General features: G+C 43.9%; 1 protein-coding gene across 16 annotated transcripts in view; it reads left to right on the plus strand.

Annotated features, from left to right (window-relative positions):
- The window catches only part of ABI2 (abl interactor 2), a 73,260-nt gene extending 53,726 nt beyond the window's left edge, over nt 1-19,534 (plus strand). For 3 of the 16 annotated variants that reach the window (XM_083409778.1, XM_083409775.1, XM_083409784.1), the window contains 7 exons: nt 666-812; nt 2,598-2,722; nt 3,082-3,270; nt 5,988-6,146; nt 9,671-9,757; nt 10,812-10,985; nt 12,913-19,534. In XM_083409778.1, coding sequence (XP_083265904.1) covers nt 666-812; nt 2,598-2,722; nt 3,082-3,270; nt 5,988-6,146; nt 9,671-9,757; nt 10,812-10,985; nt 12,913-13,088 — 1,057 coding nt within the window. In that variant the 3' untranslated portion in view covers nt 13,089-19,534. The remainder of the gene's footprint in view (nt 1-665; nt 813-2,597; nt 2,723-3,081; nt 3,271-5,987; nt 6,147-9,670; nt 9,758-10,811; nt 10,986-12,912) is intronic. The other 13 variants (XM_083409785.1, XM_083409787.1, XM_083409786.1 and 10 more) reach the window with 7 other exon arrangements.
- Nucleotides 19,535-20,711: the final 1,177 nt, after the last annotated feature.

Raw genomic sequence — 20,711 nt, forward strand, 5'->3', positions numbered from 1 at the left:
TTCATAGCATCGCCAGGAGGTGGAAATAATGGTTGGATATAGTTTCTTTCGGCAGGAGCCTTTTGGGCTTTTGTTTGTAGAGTAGCTCTACACTGCTGTACCTAGAAAAAGTAATGGCCCTGATTATCCTGTACGACATGAACAGAGAAATTTCATGGGCCCAGTTAGGTCCGCTGAGAAGCATGGCACCAGCATGTGGAGTGTTCCTATAGGCTCAGTAGAGTCCCTTTTTCTCTCTTCCTCTTCTGACCAACTAAGTGTGCAGGCACATCGCAGGCACCATGATAGACCAGCGATTGGACCAGGAACTCTCTGCATGCTTCCCCAGTCTGCCCTCTCTTCTTAATGCAAGTCACTGATGCACCAGAGCAGAAGTCACTTACTTTGAGAGGAGAGGGAGAGCTGGCTGGGGACATGGGTGGCATGCAAAGACCTCTCTTTTTTTGGCACTGCCTTCTTGTGCGCTGTGAAGGGGGAGTAGGAAAATTGGGCTCTGTTGTGCCCAAGGGAATCCTTCACAGGCGCAGCCCCGGCGGTGGACTGGATCCTGCCCTGTGCATTTTCAATATGAACAGTAAGCAGGAGTTCTACACTGCCTTGCCCAAAGGTGTTTGGTGTATTTCATTGTCTGAAATTGCTTCCATACATATGTTTTTCTTGTGTAGGCGTCACTCTCCCTATCGCACACTGGAGCCAGTGCGTCCTCCAGTGGTACCAAATGACTATGTACCTAGCCCTACCCGTAATATGGCTCCCTCGCAACAGAGCCCTGTTAGGACAGCTTCTGTGAATCAGAGGAATCGCACTTACAGGTATTCAGTCTGCTCCTGCACAAAATATTAACAATAATTAAGACACATAACACAGCTTTATAGTGATCTGCTTTTAACCCCCCCCTCCTCCCTCCAACCCTTCACTTAGAACTTCATAAATTCATGTGATTTCTTGGGAAATCCATTGGGAGTTAGAGGGAAACCATGCTCTTTATGCTACATGTTGTATAATGCGAAGTTGTTTGTCTAGGAAGAGTTTTTTTTAAAAGATACACAATTTGCTTGCCGAATTGTGTATTGTAGCATATGAAGTCTTGAATAGAACTGTATCCTGTTTGTTTGCTTGTTTGTTTGTTATAACTTCTATTTATTTGCCTCTCCACCATAAGATGGTCATGGTCGTACACTGTTTCTAAAATGTGGTGTCTACAAATGAGAGTGATGCTGTCATGAGGCTTTATTGTTACTTCCCAATAAGTTCTGAAACTTGAGATTCCATGCTGAACAGACATTATTATTATTATTATTATTATTATTATTATTATTATTATTCCTATACCTGTAGATGAGACTTTGGGGCCTGTGAAAATGTTGGTAACATGAAATAGATAGGAAACATGACTGATTTACCGTATTTTTTGTTCTATAAGATGCACCAGACCATAAGACGCACCTAGTTTTGGGAGGAGGAAAACAAGAAAAAATAATATTCTGAATCTCAGAAGCCAGAACAGCAAGAGGGATCGCTGCACAGTGAAAGCGGCAATCCCTCTTGCTGTTCTGGCTTCTGGGATAGCTGCGGAGCCTGCATTTGCTCCATAAGACGCACACACATTTCCCCTTACTTTTTAGGAGGGGAAAAATGAGTCTTATAGAGCAAAAAAAAATTTTTTTTATTATTATTTTAAATATAATTTTCATTCAGTTTACAAATAAGACAAATTAATACAATTCAAACAATTTATAAAACCATTCTCTCATTTTTTGACTTCCCTCAACTTGGCTGGTACTCCTTCCCTTCTCAATTTTCCACACATTTCTTAGTTCATATCTACTTCTTAAATTAAATCTGCTTTCAATCCATAATTTTAGCTTTCATTTTTACAAAGCTTCTCTGAACGTTACAAGCGTTATTTGTTTTTCACTTAAATTATGCATATATTCTGAGAATTTTTCCCATTCTTCAATAAATCTCTGATCTCGTCGATTCCTAATTCTTCCTGTCATTCTATCCAGTTCTGCAAAGTCCATCATTTTCATTCTCCATTCTTCCAGTGTTGGTAGTTCTTCTTGTTTCCATTTCTGGGCTAACAATATTCTCGCTGCTTTTTTATAGAGCAAAAAATACGGTAATTCCTTTATGTGGATTTGCAGATGTAATGTAAAAGCTGGAAAAAGGCCTTGGCCTAAGATAGGTCTGCACTAAGGAAATTGATCTGCAGAACAGATTAGCCCAGGCCAGCATAAAATGTAATGGTATGTTGGTGAGATTTCATGGTGTCATGCCAAAAACTATTTTAGGCCTAAGCGTGTTTACTTGTGGAGTATTAAGCAATGCAGATAAAACCAACCTCCTTCTAATATTGGTCCTTTGCCCATTAAGAGTTGATATTTCTAGGGTCCTGAAAGCCATTTCCTATAATCTAGCAGGCAACTGTTACTCGTCAGTGATGTACCCTGATTTTAGCTTGGACGTAGGGGGAAAAACAGCAGCACGCCTTTCTTTGTCTCCAAAATTGCGAAGTTTAGCAATCTGCGTGTGCCTGGCATGGAATGGAATATGGATGCCTTTGTGGTTTGTTTGTTTTTATATTATTTCTTTAGCAGCAGCGGGAGCAGTGGAGGGAGCCATCCTAGCAGTAGGAGCAGCAGTCGAGAGAACAGCGGAAGTGGAAGTGTGGGAGTCCCTATTGCTGTCCCTACTCCGTCCCCTCCCAGTGTGTATCCAGGTAAATCTCTCGGGGGGGGGGGGGCTCCTCTTGGGGTTGGGCGATTCCTTGGTAATGGCAATTATCTGTAAGCTGCTTTGAGTCCTGTTAGGGGGAAAAGGCGATGTTTTACATTGAAATCCTCCTCCCATTCCCCACCCCGTTTTTGCTGCGTACCTAAGGGGTAACCCTTTCCCTACATAAACATTATTCTACCTATCCTTCCTCTCCCCCCCCCCCCCCCCGCTGCTGCCATTTTTGGGGCTAGAGTTCTTAGCGTTTGTGGAACGTTCCGCACAAAATACTCGAAAGCTTTTCTAATCCTTGCTAACCTTATTAACTCCTTATTAACTCCTCCTCTTCCTCCTCTTTTCACGTAGCCCCTGCCAGTTCTGCTGGCACTTCTCCCCTTCCTGCTACTTCTGCCCCTGCTCCCACTCCTCTCACCCCTGCAACTGCCCCATCCTCTGCCGCCCCAGATGCTGCTGCCGCTGCTGCAGGGGCTCAGCCCCTTGCCGATGGCTTCACATCTCCAACTCCCCCTGCTGCTTCTTCCACTCCTTCCGCAGGTGAGTTTCAGCTCTTCCTCTTGAGGCAGGGCAGCCAAGATGCAATAGCAGCCTAAGACTGGTTTTGTTGAGTACTGCAGATTCACCGAGTTTCCTATGCTTGTGTGGTTTTCATTGGGAAAGCGTGGCATTTCGTTTTCCATCATTTCACCATCTTTCTCAGCTGCTGAAAGCACCTTGTTATACTGAATTGTTTGGCTTGCTGTGTTTCTTTGTGCGTTGTTTTCAAAATGCCCCTTTGTCTACCATCTGTCTCGGTTATTTCGATCCAAGCATTATTCTGACAACTGCACATTATTGACTTACCATACTTTTCCGTGTATAAGACTATGTTTTTTTCCCCTTTTCAAATCATGGTAAAAAGTGGGGGTCGTCTTATACATGGGTAGTGCATAGGGTGGGCGTTTGATTGGTTGCTGCCGCAGCTGTCAGCGGCTATTGTGCGTGTGATTGGTTGCTGCATCAGTGGGTGGTGTTGATTGGCTGACGCTTTGGCAGTTGGGCGGGTGAATTGCAGCTGCTGCCGGCGATGGGAGGCAGATTTTGCGATGCATATGGGTGAGCTATTTTCGGCAATTCCCCCCTTAAAAAAGCTCAACAATGCTGAGCAATCCTCTGCAAAAAGCTCAATGACTCTGTGCCATCTCACCTCATTTTCTTAGATTTGAGTCCCCCAAAATAGGGGAAGTCTTATACACGGGCGCGTCTTATAGACGGAAAAGTATGGTATTTGCAGCTTGTTTCAAAAAACTCAAGTTCAACATTTTGTAGGTAACATTGTATCAGAAACTCATTGCTTGGAATCATGGTTGTAAATCTTAAGTGATGGCAGTGTGCAAGGCTGAGGCTGTTTAATATTTAGGGGGAGCAACTGATTAATAAGTAGCAAAATAGATTTTTCAGGTTTAATTGATTAACCTTTTAGGGAAAAATATTGCCCTACTCTACACTTTACCAAGGCACTGCTTTTGGATTTGAAAGTTGAGGCGGGGTGCAAGAGACCACCTGAAACGAGCAGCATAGTTCTGAGACTGGTGAAACCCATTCAGACTTGGAGCAGTTCACGGCTGACTCTTACATGGATGTTTGCTATTTGATTATTTTGCAGTTTTTTGGCTTTGCTAAACATGTGTTCCCTTTCCATTCAAAAGTATTATGGATGTAAAAGTTTCTGCTGCGGTGGTTCGTTCCAACATGTGTGAACGTGCATATAGGAACTAAACCTTAGTTGAGTTACTCTGGAAAATCTGGCAGAGCACACTGTGGTCGTGTACTGGTTTCATGTTTCCGTCAGCTTCTTTGAGAGCTAATGGAGAATCAGCTCAGAGACCTCCTTTTCTAAAATGCTGGGTAGAATGCTACCATTCTGCTCTGCCCCATATTCATCTTAACAGGTTTCCTTTGAAGTGTAATTTAAGGTATCCCGTCGTATGTGCCTGCTATGTCAGCTGAATTGCTTCGTTTTCAAAAGCGTAACATTGTAGGGTTTGTGTTAATGCCGAACCTCTGAATCATCTGAGCAGCTTTAAAAGCATGTGAAAAAACACACCAGTGGGTTGTTTCCAAAGCTGTCTTCCCACAAGCAGAGTAGACTTGCAGTCATGCAGTGGAATTTCACCTTCCTCCCTTTACCACTGCAGCCTCTCTTTCACACCTCAGATTTGCTCTGGAGGTTTGGGGGACCCCTTGGGGGTTTTTTTGCGGGGGCGGGGCGGCAAGAAGCTGCAAGGAGGAGGTAGGAATGATGAAGAGCCGGTGTGTGAGCCAAAGGTCTACTTATGAAACATTGGGTTCCACCCTTTGTGTTCAAACATCATTTTAGATAAAGCTGAAATCTTTATATATCTATATATCTAGATATCTAGATATCTAGCTATCTAGATATCTATATATCTAGATATAGATATAGATATATAGAGATAGATATATAGATATATAGATATAGATATAGATAGATAGATATGGATAGATATAGATAGATATAGATAGATATAGATAGATATAGATAGATATAGATATCTTTATTGAAAGTTAAATACTACAGTCATACCTTGGGTTACAGATGCTTCAGGTTGCGTTTTTTTGGGTTGCGGACTGCCGAAACCCGGAAGTACCGGAACAGGTTGCTTCCAGGTTTCGGCGGTCGTGCATGCGCAGAAGCGTCAAATCGCAACCCATGCATGCACAGAGCACCACTGCAGTTTGCGAACGCTGTGGCTGCGAACTTGTATCCCTCTCAGATCATGTTCACAACCCGAGCATCCACTGTACATAACCATATACGTCCGCCAAGCATGGTGAGACGAAATAAAAGAGAGAAAAAGGAAAAGAGAAACAGCACCTGTGTAGAAGGGAAAGTAAAGGGGGGGAGGGGGGAACCCAAAATTGTATACTTTACAAAGTTGTTATTGTACCTCACCAGATCTTAACCTATTACAGTATTTGTAAGAATGGATTCCAAATATCATTGAATTTGTTCATGGCAAGTCTGCATTTATATACAAGTTGTTCATATGCCGCGAGTTTGTATAAGTCTTCAATCCAATCGTAGAAAGGAGCCAAAGTTTTATTTTCCTAATTCATCAGTTTCAGTCTTTTTGCTGTGGTAAGGGCATGGAGAGTCCACTCATATGAAGCGGAAATCTTTATGTGAAAAGGCAGGATTCAGCTTTAACATTTTTGTCCTTATCCTGACACGTTTCTCCCTTCCGAAACAGGTCATCCTGTTCAGTTCTACAGCATGAACAGACCTGCTACTCGGCACACCCCTCCAACAATAGGGGGCTCTTTGCCGTACAGGCGTCCTCCTTCCATCACTTCGCAGAACAGCCTTCAAAACCAGGTGAATGGAGGACCCTTTTATAGCCAGAACCCAGGTAAGATAGACTGCAGTGAAAATCAGTACTCTAACCCACCAACAAAAATGCCAGTGTTGTGGTGCCTTTAAAGATCTAACCACATGTTGTGGCGATGATGAATAATTTGACCTTCACCTTAAAATCCTAAATATTAATCTCTGATTGCGGGGAAGGGGTTGCCTTTCTTTGATAAAGTATTATACAGTGGTACCCCGCAAGACGAATGCCTCGCAAGACGGAAAACCCGCTAGACGAAAGGGTTTTCCGTTTTTTGATGCGCTTCACAGGACGAATTTCCCTATGGGCTTGCTTCACAAGACGAAAATGTCTTGCGAGTCTTGAGATTTTTTTTCGCTCCCCACCCCCTTTTTCTAAGCTGCTAAACCGCTAATAGCCGCTAAACCGCTAATAACGCTAAGCCGCTAAGCCGCTAATAGGGTTGCTTCGCAAGACGAAAAAACCGCTAGACGAAGAGACTCACAGAACGAATTAATTTCGTCTTGCGAGGCACCACTGTATTTGAAATGTGGCTGTTTTGGTAATTTATCAGTTTGTCTGCACTTTCTGCATTTTATTTTCCTCTGGCCTCACTGTTAACAAGCGCCCCCCCCCCCCTCCATTCCCCGCCCAAACCATATACCTGTAACTTGAGATAACACTTTATTCATCTGAAGTGGAAACTTATGCCATGAAAAGGTTAGTCTTTAAGATGCCCAAAGCCTCGGTGTTTTCTGCAACAGACAAACATGGTTATCCCTGAGACAACATTTTGTTTCCCCTCACAGTACTTAGTTCACTAGGTGGCCAACTTGCTAAAGAGATGGCTTGTGTTTGGAAGGAAACCTGGCTTGAATCAGTTGCACATCATAGAAGCAAGCATGGGGAAGGCAAAACCCCGTGATCTTGTCAGTTTGCCAATGTTTCATAGGAGATCAGTTGATGGAATCCTGAAGAGCACAACTGCAAATAGGCGTGCGAATTGATTAGTCTGAGAGCCTGTAACTTGACAGAAGCCACACTGGTTGAACTTCATGACTTACTGTATTTTTCGCTCTATAAGACGCACCAGACCACAAGACGCACCTAGTTTTTGGAGGTGGAAAACAAGAAAAAAAATATTCTGAATCTCAGAAGCCAGAAAAGCAAGATGGATTGCTGCACAGCGAAAGCAGCGATTCCTCTTCCTGTTCTGGTGTCTGGGATAGCTGCGCAGCCTCCATAAGATGCACGCACATTTCCTCTTACTTTTTAGGAGGGAAAAAGTGAGTCTTATAGAGCAAATACGGTATGTTGTGGCATAAGTCTAGCTCTTCCACACCTAAACCAAAACCTGTCTACTGAACCTAAGTGCCTAGAATATATATGCATGTTAATCATGGATCTTCACTCAGTGCACATAACCTGCACGATGTCTGGAGTTTGCACACCTGTTGAACTTGAATATTTGTGTATGGAATATTTTGTGTTTGTGTGCGTACATGTTCAAAACATACCGAGAAGTGTCCCTAAATATGACAACGCATAACACTCACAAATGTGGAAAGGTGTTAATAATAAGCATGACTCTTGGCATGCTGATGGAGAGAACCTATGATTATTCACTCTTTTATGGAGAGACCGACTTCTGAAGGTTTGTTTTTATGCAAAGGTGTTTTCTGGATGCTCAGCCTGTTTTGTGGAATCCTTTTTTGTGGTAAGAGTTGTTAAATGGGTGGCCCTTCATTAGTCGGTCATTTCGTTGTCGAGACACCACAGAAGATGCCAAATAGCCAATAAAGATTAGGTAGTTCTCATTCAATCTGTTTAGCCAAGCAGAATGTTAAAAGGGTGGCTTGCTTGGATTGTAAATTTACAAAAAGAGTGGCTTTCCCGTGGCGCAAATAATGAGAGGTTTGTAAGTGTAGAGTTTTAGCAAAAGAAGATGGGATATGTCAGTGGACTTGGACCTCGTCCAGGGTAGAGGCAAAAGGACTTCCAACAAAGACTCACTGTCGGGAGAGGACTCCTGAGGACAACCAGATTACTGTGGTGCCATAAAGAGGGAGGGAAATCACAGGATAGGGGAGCAAGGAATGCCATTGGAAAATTGGCCTGTTACCTTTTCATTGAGGGAGTATCAGAAGAAGAATGCATTTGAGAACATGGGCTTCAGCTAGGGAGAAGGGGCGTGGTGCTTGCTGGGGGAGATCTTGGGACTGGTTCTCATTCTTTTCATTGTACATGAAGTGCACTCCTGCATAGGCTTCCCCATGTTAAAGGCACACACTGTACAAGAGAAAGCAAAGCAAAAATAGGTTCTGCACACGACAGCTTGATTTTAAAAATGAAGCGATTGGCAGCAACCATGATCTGAGGGGGCAAGTATATAGGTAGCTCAATTTTCAAAAAGTTGTGAGTGCTGAAATATTCTCATTTAGAAATGAGTAGCACCCACTGAACGACTCAGCAGAGAGTAAAAGAATGGGAGTCTCTGACATCATTGAGTTGCGGGGAAAACCTAAATTCTGCCCTGACTCTCAAGTTGCCAAGACCTGGGGGCCGGGATTGGGTTTTGCTTCCAGCTAAACTGTGACCCCAAGTGCAGCTACTTTACCTACCCATAGAAGTGAAAGATTCCCATGGACTTCTGTGGAAGGAAGTAAATTGTTTCAGCTGCTGTCTCAAAGCCATGCAGAATGGTGCTTAATCGCATAAGCACACTTCTAAAATCCTGTTTTAAACAGTCAGGTCACACAGTTCATGAAAGTGTTCTGTGTGCTCAGAAACACCTCAAGTAAAGTTATTCTAAGTCCCAATCCTGAACATTTTCTCAGACCGGGTTAAGAGATTGCTTTCTAATTTGCTTGTAGATGTTGAATTTTTATGAAGAAATACGAAGCTGTAAACGTTGGTCTTTGGTAATGCAAATGCAGGCTATGTAAAAATGAAGCACTGGAAAGTCCTTGTGGGTTGGGGAATATTTTCCCTGACTGCACCAGACTGCCTTCCTAATAGCCAAGGATTTCTGTGCTTCTGCCGGACTTGTTTCAGGACTGGTTCTGTGGAGACTGCAGGAGACGAGTCCCTTAAGCATCAATTACTTCTGTTTAATAAGAATAAGAATAAGAATATGTTATTTATATCCCTCCCTCCCCAGCCAAAGCCGGGCTTAGAGCAGCTAACTACAATAAAAATAGCACAGTTTACATAAAATCCATAATCAATTAATTGAAATACATTCTAAAATCAATTCAGAATCAAAATAATGGCAACCACTGGGCTAGAGTTCTATGAGGATTACCAAAGGAGGGGCTCAGACTGTGCCTTGGCCAAAGGCCTGGTGGAACAGCTCTGTCTGCAGGTGCTGCAGAAAGATGTCAAGTTAAGAAACAAGCCTGATGATTAATACAACTTCAAGCAAATTTCAGTGTTGTCCTTGGCAGCTGGGTTCAAGTTTTCTTGCATTGAGTAGGAAACCACAGTGCCCATGCAATCTCTCATGTTTTGGGTTCAACTTTTCTAACCGGAGGCCTGCTTTTTTTGTTGTCGTTCCTTTTCTGCAGTGTCTCTTGCGCCTCCGCCTCCCTCTATCCTACAGGTAACTCCTCAGTTACCACTCATGGGATTTGTGGCCAGAGTTCAGGAGAATAGTAAGTATGCGTTTTTATTGTCCTTTGATTCAGGTAGAGATATTTTAGTAAGCTTAAACTCACCTGCAGGCGTTAGGTTTGGATGATGACAATGTCTCTTGATCACAGACAACCTTGTAATGCCCACTCGCTTATCATCTAGCAGACGTTCCACATTTAGATTGGTTGTTCATAGACTGTTTCATAAATTTTGTGCATCTAACAGTCAGCAGCCAAGACAGTGCATTTTGCAAAGTGTGACGCTGTGGTCTTCTGCCAGGCAGAAGAGGAACACTTGTTTTTCATGTGGGATTGGGTCGATTACCTTCTGGCCCCCACTGCAGCAGTGTCCACATAGTGATTAAACTCAGAGCTTCAAAGTTCCTGCTTTACAATCTAAAGCACATGCAGTCCGCCCCAAAGCAAAAAAAAAGCGACTTAACAAGGAACTGCCATTCAGCATAACCATATGGGATTGAGAACATAAGGACACCCCTACTGAATTCAACCAAAGACCCACGAAGTCCAACATTTTCAGGCCAGCCAGATATCTATAAAAAACCACTAGAAGAGTGCAAGAGCTATAGCACTTTCCCCCCCTTTTGAGTTCCCTAGCAAATGATGTTCAGAGACATACTGCCTCTGAGACTGGATTTGGAAGAGCTAGCAGCAGGTAATGTGGAACATGAATCTCTCCAGAAAAAGGCTGGTCCTCCAGCACTGCTTAATTGTCAGAGATGATGGGAGCAATGGCCCAAAGACACCTACAGGGCCACAGATGAGCTACCTCTTCCCTAAAGTGGAAAAGCTGCTGTTTTCCCCGATGTCCAGTGTTTGAGTGTCAGACTCGATGGAAGGTGAACTTTGAACCTTGATCAGTGATTACAAGCACTGCCTTGGATCTTTTCTGTAAAAGGAGGACAACCCATCGAAGCAGACACTGGACAGAGGCGGGGGGGGGGGAATAAGACTTGTAAAGCTCTTAATGTATTGGATGTGCTGTATAGCCTTTAAATTCTAGGAACTGCAGTGTGGATTTTTCTAGGAACTGCAGTGTGGATTTTTGCTCCTCTAGTTTCAGACACACCTCCACCCCCACCCCCAGTAGATGAGCCAGTCTTTGATGAATCCCCACCACCACCACCTCCTCCAGAAGATTATGAGGAGGAAGAAGCCGCTGTGGTAGAATACAGCGACCCATACGCTGAAGAGGATCCACCGTGGGCACCAAGGACCTACTTGGAGAAAGGTACATATGCTGGAAGTTCTAACCGTAGAGTTAACCACTGAGGCAAGAGTCTTTTCCAGCCATTTGACATGAGTTCAGCTCACTGCACCTTACTGGCGATGCCTCATCCTTGAGATTCTTCAGATGTTATGTCACCCGGTAGTGGCACAACGTGAAATTAATATTTTACCAGTTGATGGTGTGTCTCAGAGTCCGATCCACTTCCTTCAGCATGAGGGAAGACAAAACCCACGTTGGCCAGTCCCTGTGAAGCAACTGCTGCTCTCTCGGCTGGCGCTGGATCCTGGTAGCCGGTACTTTGCTAGTTTCCCCAGGATTCCAGTACAAGCAGGGAACGGCTTGGATCTGTGTTTACTCTTTTTTTATTTAATAAGCAAGCCAGCTCTTTCAAATCTTGCGGTTTGGTAAGAAAAACCTGTTTTCCGTATCCTCCCCATTAACAATTGTCATTCTTGCAAACTCGCACCACAGGGCTGGGAAGTAGGATCTGGCTGGTGGGCTGGATCCTGAACTCCCCCACTCACTGGGAGCTCCACTTGCTCCTCAGTGCCAAATGCATGCCTGCTGGGATCAGCTTGACTTGTCTGATTGGAGCTCCCAGATGCAACGATTCCTGCCGTCAAGCAGGGCTGGTAAGCCAGAGGGATCAGCTCCACACAGGTGTTCTGGTGGGGAGCTCTGTGGTGGGCTGATCCCAGCTGGCTTGCATTCAGCACTGACTGCAACGATCTGGTTTGCACTCTAGATCCATTATTTCCTTGCGGCTTTGCCTGCTCCTCCCCTGACTTCAAGGCATGGCTGTTGGAAAAATGGCCTCACAGGCCAAATTAGGACCCTTGGCAGGCTTAATTTGACTCTCAGGCTGGAGGTTTCCCATGCCTGCTGAGTGACTGTCCTCTAGTATCCTTTGCTCTGTCGCATAACAGATCACAGCGTGAAAAAGCATATTGAATAGTGAGTTAATTCATATTTCTTATTACATCTGTAAGCTAACATTAATTCAAATTCCCCCTTTTTTCCCCTTGGAGAGGAAAGAAACGAAAGAAGTTTTTGTGCATGAGAAAGAATGCAGAAAGAAAGGGAATCTTAGCCGATTAAAAAGTAATTCCATAAGGTCTTCAGCCACCTGAATTTGTGGGCCGTAGTAAAACAGAACTACGCAGAACTACCAAAAGATATTGGAAGTTCTGCATCTGATATTCTAGAAAAACAACAATAGGCGGACAGTCCTTTTGAACTGAATTGGTTTTTCTTTCTCTCTTGCAAATCTTTCCTGGCCTGTTTGTTTTTTTGCTCGTATGCAGAAACTAAATTCATCTCCATTTCATCACTGCACAAGTTTGAGAAAGGAAACGAACAGTTAGAATTCCTCGATAGACCTGCCTTTTGCTACTTTTAGGGAAGCAAGCAGCATTTTTTAAGGATGCCGTAACCCATCAATTTACCATGTGGGGACTGTTCTCACCAAGATCCCCTTTTTATTATATGAAACCAGAGGGGGAGCATCATGTTGTGTTGACTTTTTCCAAAATAGTTTTATACATTGGTCATTTGGGAAACCCTAAATAAACTTCCTCTTTTTCAGTAGTAGCGATTACTTGGTTCAGTCTTTTGTATATTGGAATGAGAGGCGTGGAGTAGGCCAAAATTTCTCCCATTTTTATTTTTAGAACTGCAGCATTTGAGCACAAAATATTCTGAAATCTCTAAAGTCACGTTTTGGCCTTTGGGGCGAGGAACTGGCTTCTTGCGCAAATAGGGAGAAAGACAACATTCAAATTGGCTACTGCTAAAGAGACATTTCTGCTGTTTGGGAAATGAGGGATTGCCCAAATGAAAGCTATAATATGACTTTGACATTGCCTTCAGTTCAGGCAACTGCTTTCTTGGGATCTTTCTATTCTCTCCTTTTTCTGTTTGCTCCTAGTTGTGGCGATCTACGACTACACTAAAGACAAGGAAGATGAACTCTCCTTCCAGGAAGGCGCCATCATCTACGTCATTAAGAAAAACGACGATGGTTGGTATGAAGGGGTGATGAATGGAGTAACGGGACTCTTCCCAGGGAACTACGTGGAGTCCATCATGCATTACTCAGAGTGAAGACGGCCACAACAAGAGGCAGATTTGCACCTTGCTTGCCATGAGGTTGTTGGGCTCCCCAGTTCTTCTACAGCGGCTGGGGGGGCCCTGTCAAATGAACTGAAGGAAGGAAGGATCATTGTAAACAAAACCACTCTTATTTTTTTTTGTTTTGCTCCCCCCCCCCCCCCAAAACCATTTTATAAAATAGTGATTTGAGTTGTTTTGGAGAAATGGCTCTTCCATTTGCCAGCAGCGGCTGGGCTGAGCTGAACGACGTATTTTAATAAGCTGACCGATTCGGGTGTAGATATAGGAGATGTAACGAACTTGCCAATTAACCGATCCGTTGCTCAAATTGTGACCCATTCAATCAAGACATGGGATTTTTCTCAGGAATAATGTAAGCCCTGGTATTGGGACATCCCGGATGCCAGTGCTGAAGGCTTTGATAGGCCATCCACCCCCCTCCCTCTTTGCCTTCCCCCAAGTCCCCATTCTCCACTCTCTTACTATTGGAAAGAGTGTTATTGTACTGGCAAACATTTTGGGGTTCACACACCAACTGGATCTCAGGTTGGTTCCTTGCATCTCTGACCCAAAACACTTCTGCAGCTGTTCAGCGCATGTAGCCTGATCCAGGTGCACACGGAGCTGGTTTCGAATCACATTCCTCTTGCTTTGATAACACAGGAAGTTGTAGCTTTCTGCTTGGCCTCCTGTTATATAGATGCTTGAAAGCTGCGAGCGAGGCCTTTCTCATTTGGTGAAATGGTTGTAAAAAAGTTGGAAGGAAGCTGAAGCTTGAAATTAAGATTTGGGCTGCCTCTCTATTTGTAAAAATATACGGGGAATAGTTTGCACCCTCCTCTCTTGATACGTGACATATTGTCCAGATTCTGCTTTCAGAATACGTATAAGCCACATCTTGTGGTTTCACATATCAGGCTTCAGCCCTGGTTCTTCTCCCGAAGGCTGGCTGCAATCTTCTGAAATTACCTCATGTTTTATAGTTTGGGGAATTTGAATAGAGAAGAATTCAATATCTCTAGAGGTGGGGGAAGTTTGAATTCATTCACAAGTTTCAGCTAAACGTTTGAGCTGTTTGGCTCAAATATCATCATGCATACCAATCGGATGGTACAAATTGACTTCAGTGCATATCATGAAAGACTTGTGGAGGCAGGCAGACAAATGTGGCTGAGGCCTGTTAGCTGATCTTGCTAGGAATCTGGAGGGCTGCCTTCTGTTTTGGTTTCCTTTGAAGGCAAATTAGAAACGGAAGAGAGCTTGAGCTACCTTTTCTCCAGTCTTTCAGATGGGTGATTTTCTTAAATGTGAGGAGAAGCCTGCTGTAATGGCTTCTTAAGTTTTAAGGCCAAACTTGATGACACGTGAAATGTCTTTGCTTTTGGTTAAATTGCAGCTGTCTTATTCAGGATCAGGCATGGGGTAGTTGGGGGTTAACCATTTCCCTCCTACATCACGGTTCCCTCAAAAATAGCCTTTTCCAAGCAGTTGTTAGTTGCAGAAGGAAGTTGCTGCCGCCGCCAATGGCAGATTCCCTCTCATACAGAGAGCAGCTTTGAAAGGAATCCCTGTAATTTTTGATGAAACCGTGGTGTGGAAGAACATGTGTCTCCCCTCCCCCCAATATGCCATAGCCCCCATCCTGACCCCCATAACAGCAACCCAAATGAACCATGGATATGCAAAATTCAACCACACCTCTCCCTGACCCGTTGAGTCTTCACTTGAATAGTGACCAAAAAGTGACGAACCTGGAACCACGTTATGCTAGCCTGCCTTTCTTAACACCAACTAGCCAAAATTCCATGAGACCAGCAAAAATGTGGTTTTGCAAGCATCTAGTTCCTCTATCTGCGCAGGCTGTCTTGGCTTACCCTCCGCAGCTGGTGTGCTCGGAAATCTTCTTCATCATGCTTTGCTCGAGCCAGGAGCAGAATTCAAGCGGTACCAAGAATCTAGCGTAGATTTTATGTATCTCCCATCTGCACAGTTTGCTTATGTGGGGAGCGCCTGCAAAGATCGCAAAATCAGTGCTCCGAGCAGCTCTAGCCTCACTAAAATGGGATGGCTTTCAGGACTGGATTGTCAAGGCTTTATGGGGCTGTAGCCCTATAGGCACTGGAGCATTAGGGCAAATTTCTGGCATGATCAGTCTTTACTCTTTACTCCCTGCACAGAATGCGCATGATAAGACTCCTACATATCTACATTTGTGCATGCTCTGTCTGCCATGAGAGGACGTTGTCTTCTATTATGGCCGCGATGCAACCATCCACAAATGTAGGTATTGGTGTGTGTAATGTTCTGTGTGTGTTGGGATGCACACGGGCCTGAGACCACAGCTCGCCACACAAAGAACCTGCACGGAGATGCAGACTTCCGCACATGTGCTCCCTGTGGCAGCTCCTCAAAGCCCTTGCTCAGCTCGACACGATAAACCCTTGGCGCTCTCATCTGATTCTGTGCCGGAGGAGGCAAGTCTCGGATATTGTTCTGGGCTTTGATGCAGAATGCCTGCAACAGAACTAGGTGCTGGAAAGAAAAACGGGGAAAGAAATGTTGTTTTCCCTTCTGCGCAAAGCACATTGTGTACCTGCAAGGTAGCGTGCTATGTTGCAAAGAGCTTTTATAGCCGTGAAAAATCCGAAGGAAACGAGGCAGGATAACGAGGATGCTTGAATTAGAGTTTCCTTCTTCTCCAACTGCTCCTGCGGGGAGGGGAGCATCCCCCACCACCCTGTTTGGGGACCCATCTTAATTTCCCCCATTGTTGATGCACTTTAAGTCTGGTACTGGGCCCTTGACTTCTCAAGAATACTTACCCCCCAATTAAACCTCACCCCATTGCTCCACCCTCCCCCCACAAAAAAAGCAAACAGGTTGCCTTAGTGCCGGATTCGTCACATCTTAAGAGAGTTGCTGTCTTCTCAGCCCTTCTGGAAAACGCCACAATATCGTTCATCTTAGATTATACAGCTGACCAAACAGCAGGCCTGCGGTTCCGATGCCGAAATATCATAATCTGCCGCTTTTGAGGTTGCAGCTTGGTTTTATTTCTAAGAGCAAGGGAAGCTGGTCTGGAGTGTAGGTCCAATCCGGACAGATTCCTCACGCACACAAGTTGTTTGGAGAAGCTTCTGAGATTGTATCTGTAGTGGGTTCACCCCTTTTAAAAGTGCTTTCACTATAGAATTGGTTTATAAGGAGCTTCTCTGCACTGGGTTTTTTTTTTAATGGTTGCATTTCCTTGGTTGTGTGGAGAGGGACTCTGATGATTGTTCCCGGCTCCTGTGGGGGGCAGTGCCCTAGAAGACTTGATTTTGTGGCCGTTCCCCACAAACCTCCCGGGCCAAGATCACTTTCCATGAAGCTGCTGCAGACGGTCTTTCCAGATTGCTCGCCTCTTGCTGGTCTTACACTTTCTATTCTGCAGTACTAACGTAAAGAAATTCCTTGGATTTTACGCTTTTTTTATTTTGTACAGTTTTGAATTCTGTAGAATGTTTAGGGATGATATGTACACGGCCCAAAGTAATCAGACTTTGTATGTATGTAATGTTGCATTGACTGCATGCTATTTCAAGTCAGTGAGGGTGGTACTCCATCTATCGGTTGTAATTTCCTCTAAACGTTCCCTTTTTTAATTTAATGTTTACTTCTTTTTTAAAGAAAAGAAAAGGGGGTGGGTGGGGGATGGGAAAAAGAGGGTGGGGGGGACAGGCCTGGGAAATTGGAAATAAAATCATTTTCTCCCCATAGAGTCCTGCTTTCAAAAATCAAATTGAGGTGTTAAAAGTTATGATGATTTGATCATTTACTTTCAGCCTCTTAAGTGCAAACAGTGTAAGAGTTCTATGTATGATCCGGTATCAAGCTCCTGATCATTTATTCCTTCATAAAATGGCTTTCATGCCCTTGGCCTTCCTTCTCCCCACTCATGCAAGTAATGGATCCAAGATGTGTGTGTTCTTCCTGCCGCTTGCATTGGCTTCCTGCTTAAAGACAAAATCTCGTTTTCCACAACACCAGGAACAAATCCTTCCAAGCCAGAAGAGTTGCCAATCTAGAGTAGGAATGATGTATCGCTGGAGTCTTTGCTTCCGGTTGGTTGTTCTTTCCAGGGGCTGCCTCTGCTCTGCTTTGTGTAAACTTACCACTGTCCCCCTAGTTTTGCTCCTGAAGCCTTGCGCACATGCTATGTAAAGGGAAAGAGGGACATAGACCGTACTCCACGGCTCTGCACGGCACACAAGCGTGGCACAGAAGGTGCTCTGAAGACCTGCAAGTGAGTTTTGTCTTGCTACCTTGGACTATAGTAGCAATGTTTAGAAGGTGGGTGGGAGAAGAGAATTTAATAAGAGGCTCATGAAACGTTGGCCGCCAGTTTGCAGATGCTATGCGCTGCTAACGCTAAGGTTCGGTGCCATCACTCGAACATGCGGAGCTTTTCTGTCTTTGCCCCCCCCCCCCCCCATTTTGGATCATGTCATGACGATATTAAAAAGTCCCTTTGTTCCCGACTCTCTTCTGTAATCTTGCATGCAAATATTGGGAAAACCCAGGCCTGTCCGTTAGCGGGACATTGCCTGATGGCAGATCCCCATCATTGGAGCATCGCTGAGGACCTTGAATAAATGGGTCCCTTTCCACAAGGTTTCGGGGTGGAATGAACCTTGGGAGCTGTTGAGTTTTCGCATCAACATCTAGCTGTGTGGGGTGATTCTCCCTGCCCCCCCCCCCGTCCCAAGGAGGATAACGGTTGCCAACTTACTCTCTTTAAAGTAACAATTTCTTACCTGGGCTGCCGTCATTCAATTTTTGAAGTGGCATCTTCAAGTAAGTAGAACTGACTTCTAGTGTTTTCCAATCTCTGCTGGGCGAAAGCCTTAAATGTTCAGTTTTTCTCAGTGTTATCCCATTGATCTCGGCTTTGAGCCAAACACAAAGCAGGAAACACTTTCCCCTGTAGGAAAGGGGGGCTAATTCTAAATTTCCCCAAGCAAATTCTGCCGGGGAAAGCCAACCAAGGGCATGGCTAGGTTTGGTGCTAAAATTGAATGGAGCATGATGTATGAATGGAAATAGGGTGTCTTCCAATTTGTAGTTTCTGGGGCAGCCTTTGAACACAGAACAGTATTTGAAAGTGTCATAAGCTTAATGAGGGGAATGATGACTTTAAAACTTGATAACCGGGGGGTGTTTTCTCAGTGATGCTGGTTAACCTCTCGGTGTTAACTTTGTGTGTGGGAGACATAAGAGGCAGACATAGATGTTAAAAAACGGTGCACAGCTCATATCCTAAATGAAGATGGGGATAGTCCTTGTTCACGAGAAATGATTCCCTGCAAATGAGAGAGAATGGGGTGGTAGCCAACTCGTAGGTTTTACTCATAAATGGATCCGTTGAAATTAAGGAAATGTGACCAATATCAGTGGGCCTACTTTGAGTAAAACTTGGTTGGATAACACCCATGACTCTTAAACCTGCAGTATTAAGACACTCACTTTTTCCAAATGAGGAGTGTTGCGGTATTTAAATGCAAAATGAAGCTAACTGATGTTGCCTAAATCTAGGTCGCCTTGATATTTTTATTTCAAAGGCCAGATTTTCCTAGGCAAATGAAATTTGGAGGGACTGTCATTGTTACTCGAGTATTAGATTTACCATCTTCTGCAGCTGCTATGATGTATATGCAGCATTTGACCATACCTTTGTTTGTAGTTAATGTGCTTTCTTGAGAAGAATGGCATATGCCTGTCTTTTTTCTTAGCGCCGTTTCTAAAGGCAGCAAACAGGCATGCCTTGAGACGAGCATAAAATTTTGAGACCCGAGTTGTTCTTGGACCGGAGAATGAAATTGTATGCAGTTCAGTGATTCTTTTCTTATTGATGATGCTATCTATCGTGTGTACCAAATTCTAAGAGTCTGGGTAAAAAGCACAGGCTGGTGTCCGTTAGGATCTTGCTGAATCTCGATGATCAGGTGCTTATTTTTCTCACGTAACTATCATTGCTTATGTATGGATAGGTTTCTGAAACCTATCGCAATGGAAACAAACTCCAATTTGGTTTACACTGAGCAACTTCTGCTACTAGTGGCAAGTGTTTATTTCCTGAGCTCTTGTGGTGACCTCACAGATGGTGAGAATTGTGCAGGATTCTAAAGAAAGCCCTGTTAATTATGTTTTACTGTGTGTGCCATTAAACCACCTTCCAATGAGTGAGGGAGCATAAATTTTTAAGAGTTTTTAAACTGTATTTGGAATTAACTGTTGCTGTGTACTAAACCCTCTTGTTACAAGTCCTAAATAAAAAAAAGAAAGCACACTCAAATCCCCTCCAAGCGTCTTGAGGTTGTCCCCTCCTTGCCAGATATGGCATTAATTGAACTGCTGTGTGGACCGAGATTAAATTAAATTCCTGTTGGTTCCGGGAATAACTGTGTCTCTCTTTGTAATAGTTCCAGATAATATCAAGATGTCATAAACTGCAATGGACGCAAAAATAGCGTTAAGGACACTCCTAATTTTGAGTGGCTCCAAGAACTTTAGAGGGAGCTTGGAAGGTGGAAGGTCTGATCTAGGATACCGTAAAGTTACAGTCCCCGAAAGTGTGTATAAAACTTGCATTGAAATCCTTTAACTAACAGGTGTTGCGTATCTCCCAATCTGAGTATTTTCAGATAAGCTAAGTGGGTATTTTTAATGCTTCACTATGTTTGGACACCACCTTAGGGAGCTAGGTCAATCTATGCTCCGCATGCAGCAGGTTTGTGGTCTTGTGATGCAATATTTTCCTTTATCCACCTGCGCAGGGCATGGTGATGGACTGAAGCAACGAGCCCTTGAATGCAGGGATTTCCAGGCACTTGTTGCATTTCATGCTTTTGCCTCAAACTCTTGTCTACACATACTGAAATTTGAGCTTTAGACATTCCCAGATTTCACAAGTGTGGGATTGTCAGTATTTTCTTCCTCTGGTCTGATGTGAAGCAGCAAGCTGGTATCCTCTTGTTTTGAGAGACACTATTAACGAAGATGGCATTAAACTTCCAATTCCTGCTAATGATATTTGTGTACATGATGACCTAATTAAAAGCAAAAGTGGGTGTGTATAGAGGAATAGTAACATTGCTGAATAAGTAATGTCTTCAAAAGGTGAATGTTCTGTTTCAGTAGAGACTTATGAAGGGATGCAAGGCACACTTGCAGAAAAAGTATTCCAAGGGCAGAGGCGGAGGAAGGTCAGGTGGTACCCGGTGTGAAAAATTTCTTATTAAAGTCTAATTAGATGGCTTTCCGCAGGGTTAGGGTTGGGAACAGTAAGTGCTCCACTGAATTGACATTTCAGCCGTCACGACACAGTAAAACGGCCAAGTAAACAGCTATTTTCGTGGAGGAGGGTCAAGATATTAACTGATATGTATGAAATCTCATATATAGCTATATAATCCCCAGTGTAGTAAGATAAGACCTTTGGAGCAGGCATTTTCAAAAAAATGGTTTTTTATGAACAGCCCTAGTAGGGCAGTAATTGTTCCTTGATAATTTGTCACCCCCCCCTCCATGATGGAACCTGGGGTGAGACCCCCACCCACCCCTGTCCAAGGTTAA

Source organism: Podarcis tiliguerta (genome assembly GCF_965153285.1).
Source record: "Podarcis tiliguerta genome assembly, chromosome: 1".
NCBI lineage: Eukaryota > Metazoa > Chordata > Lepidosauria > Squamata > Lacertidae > Podarcis > Podarcis tiliguerta.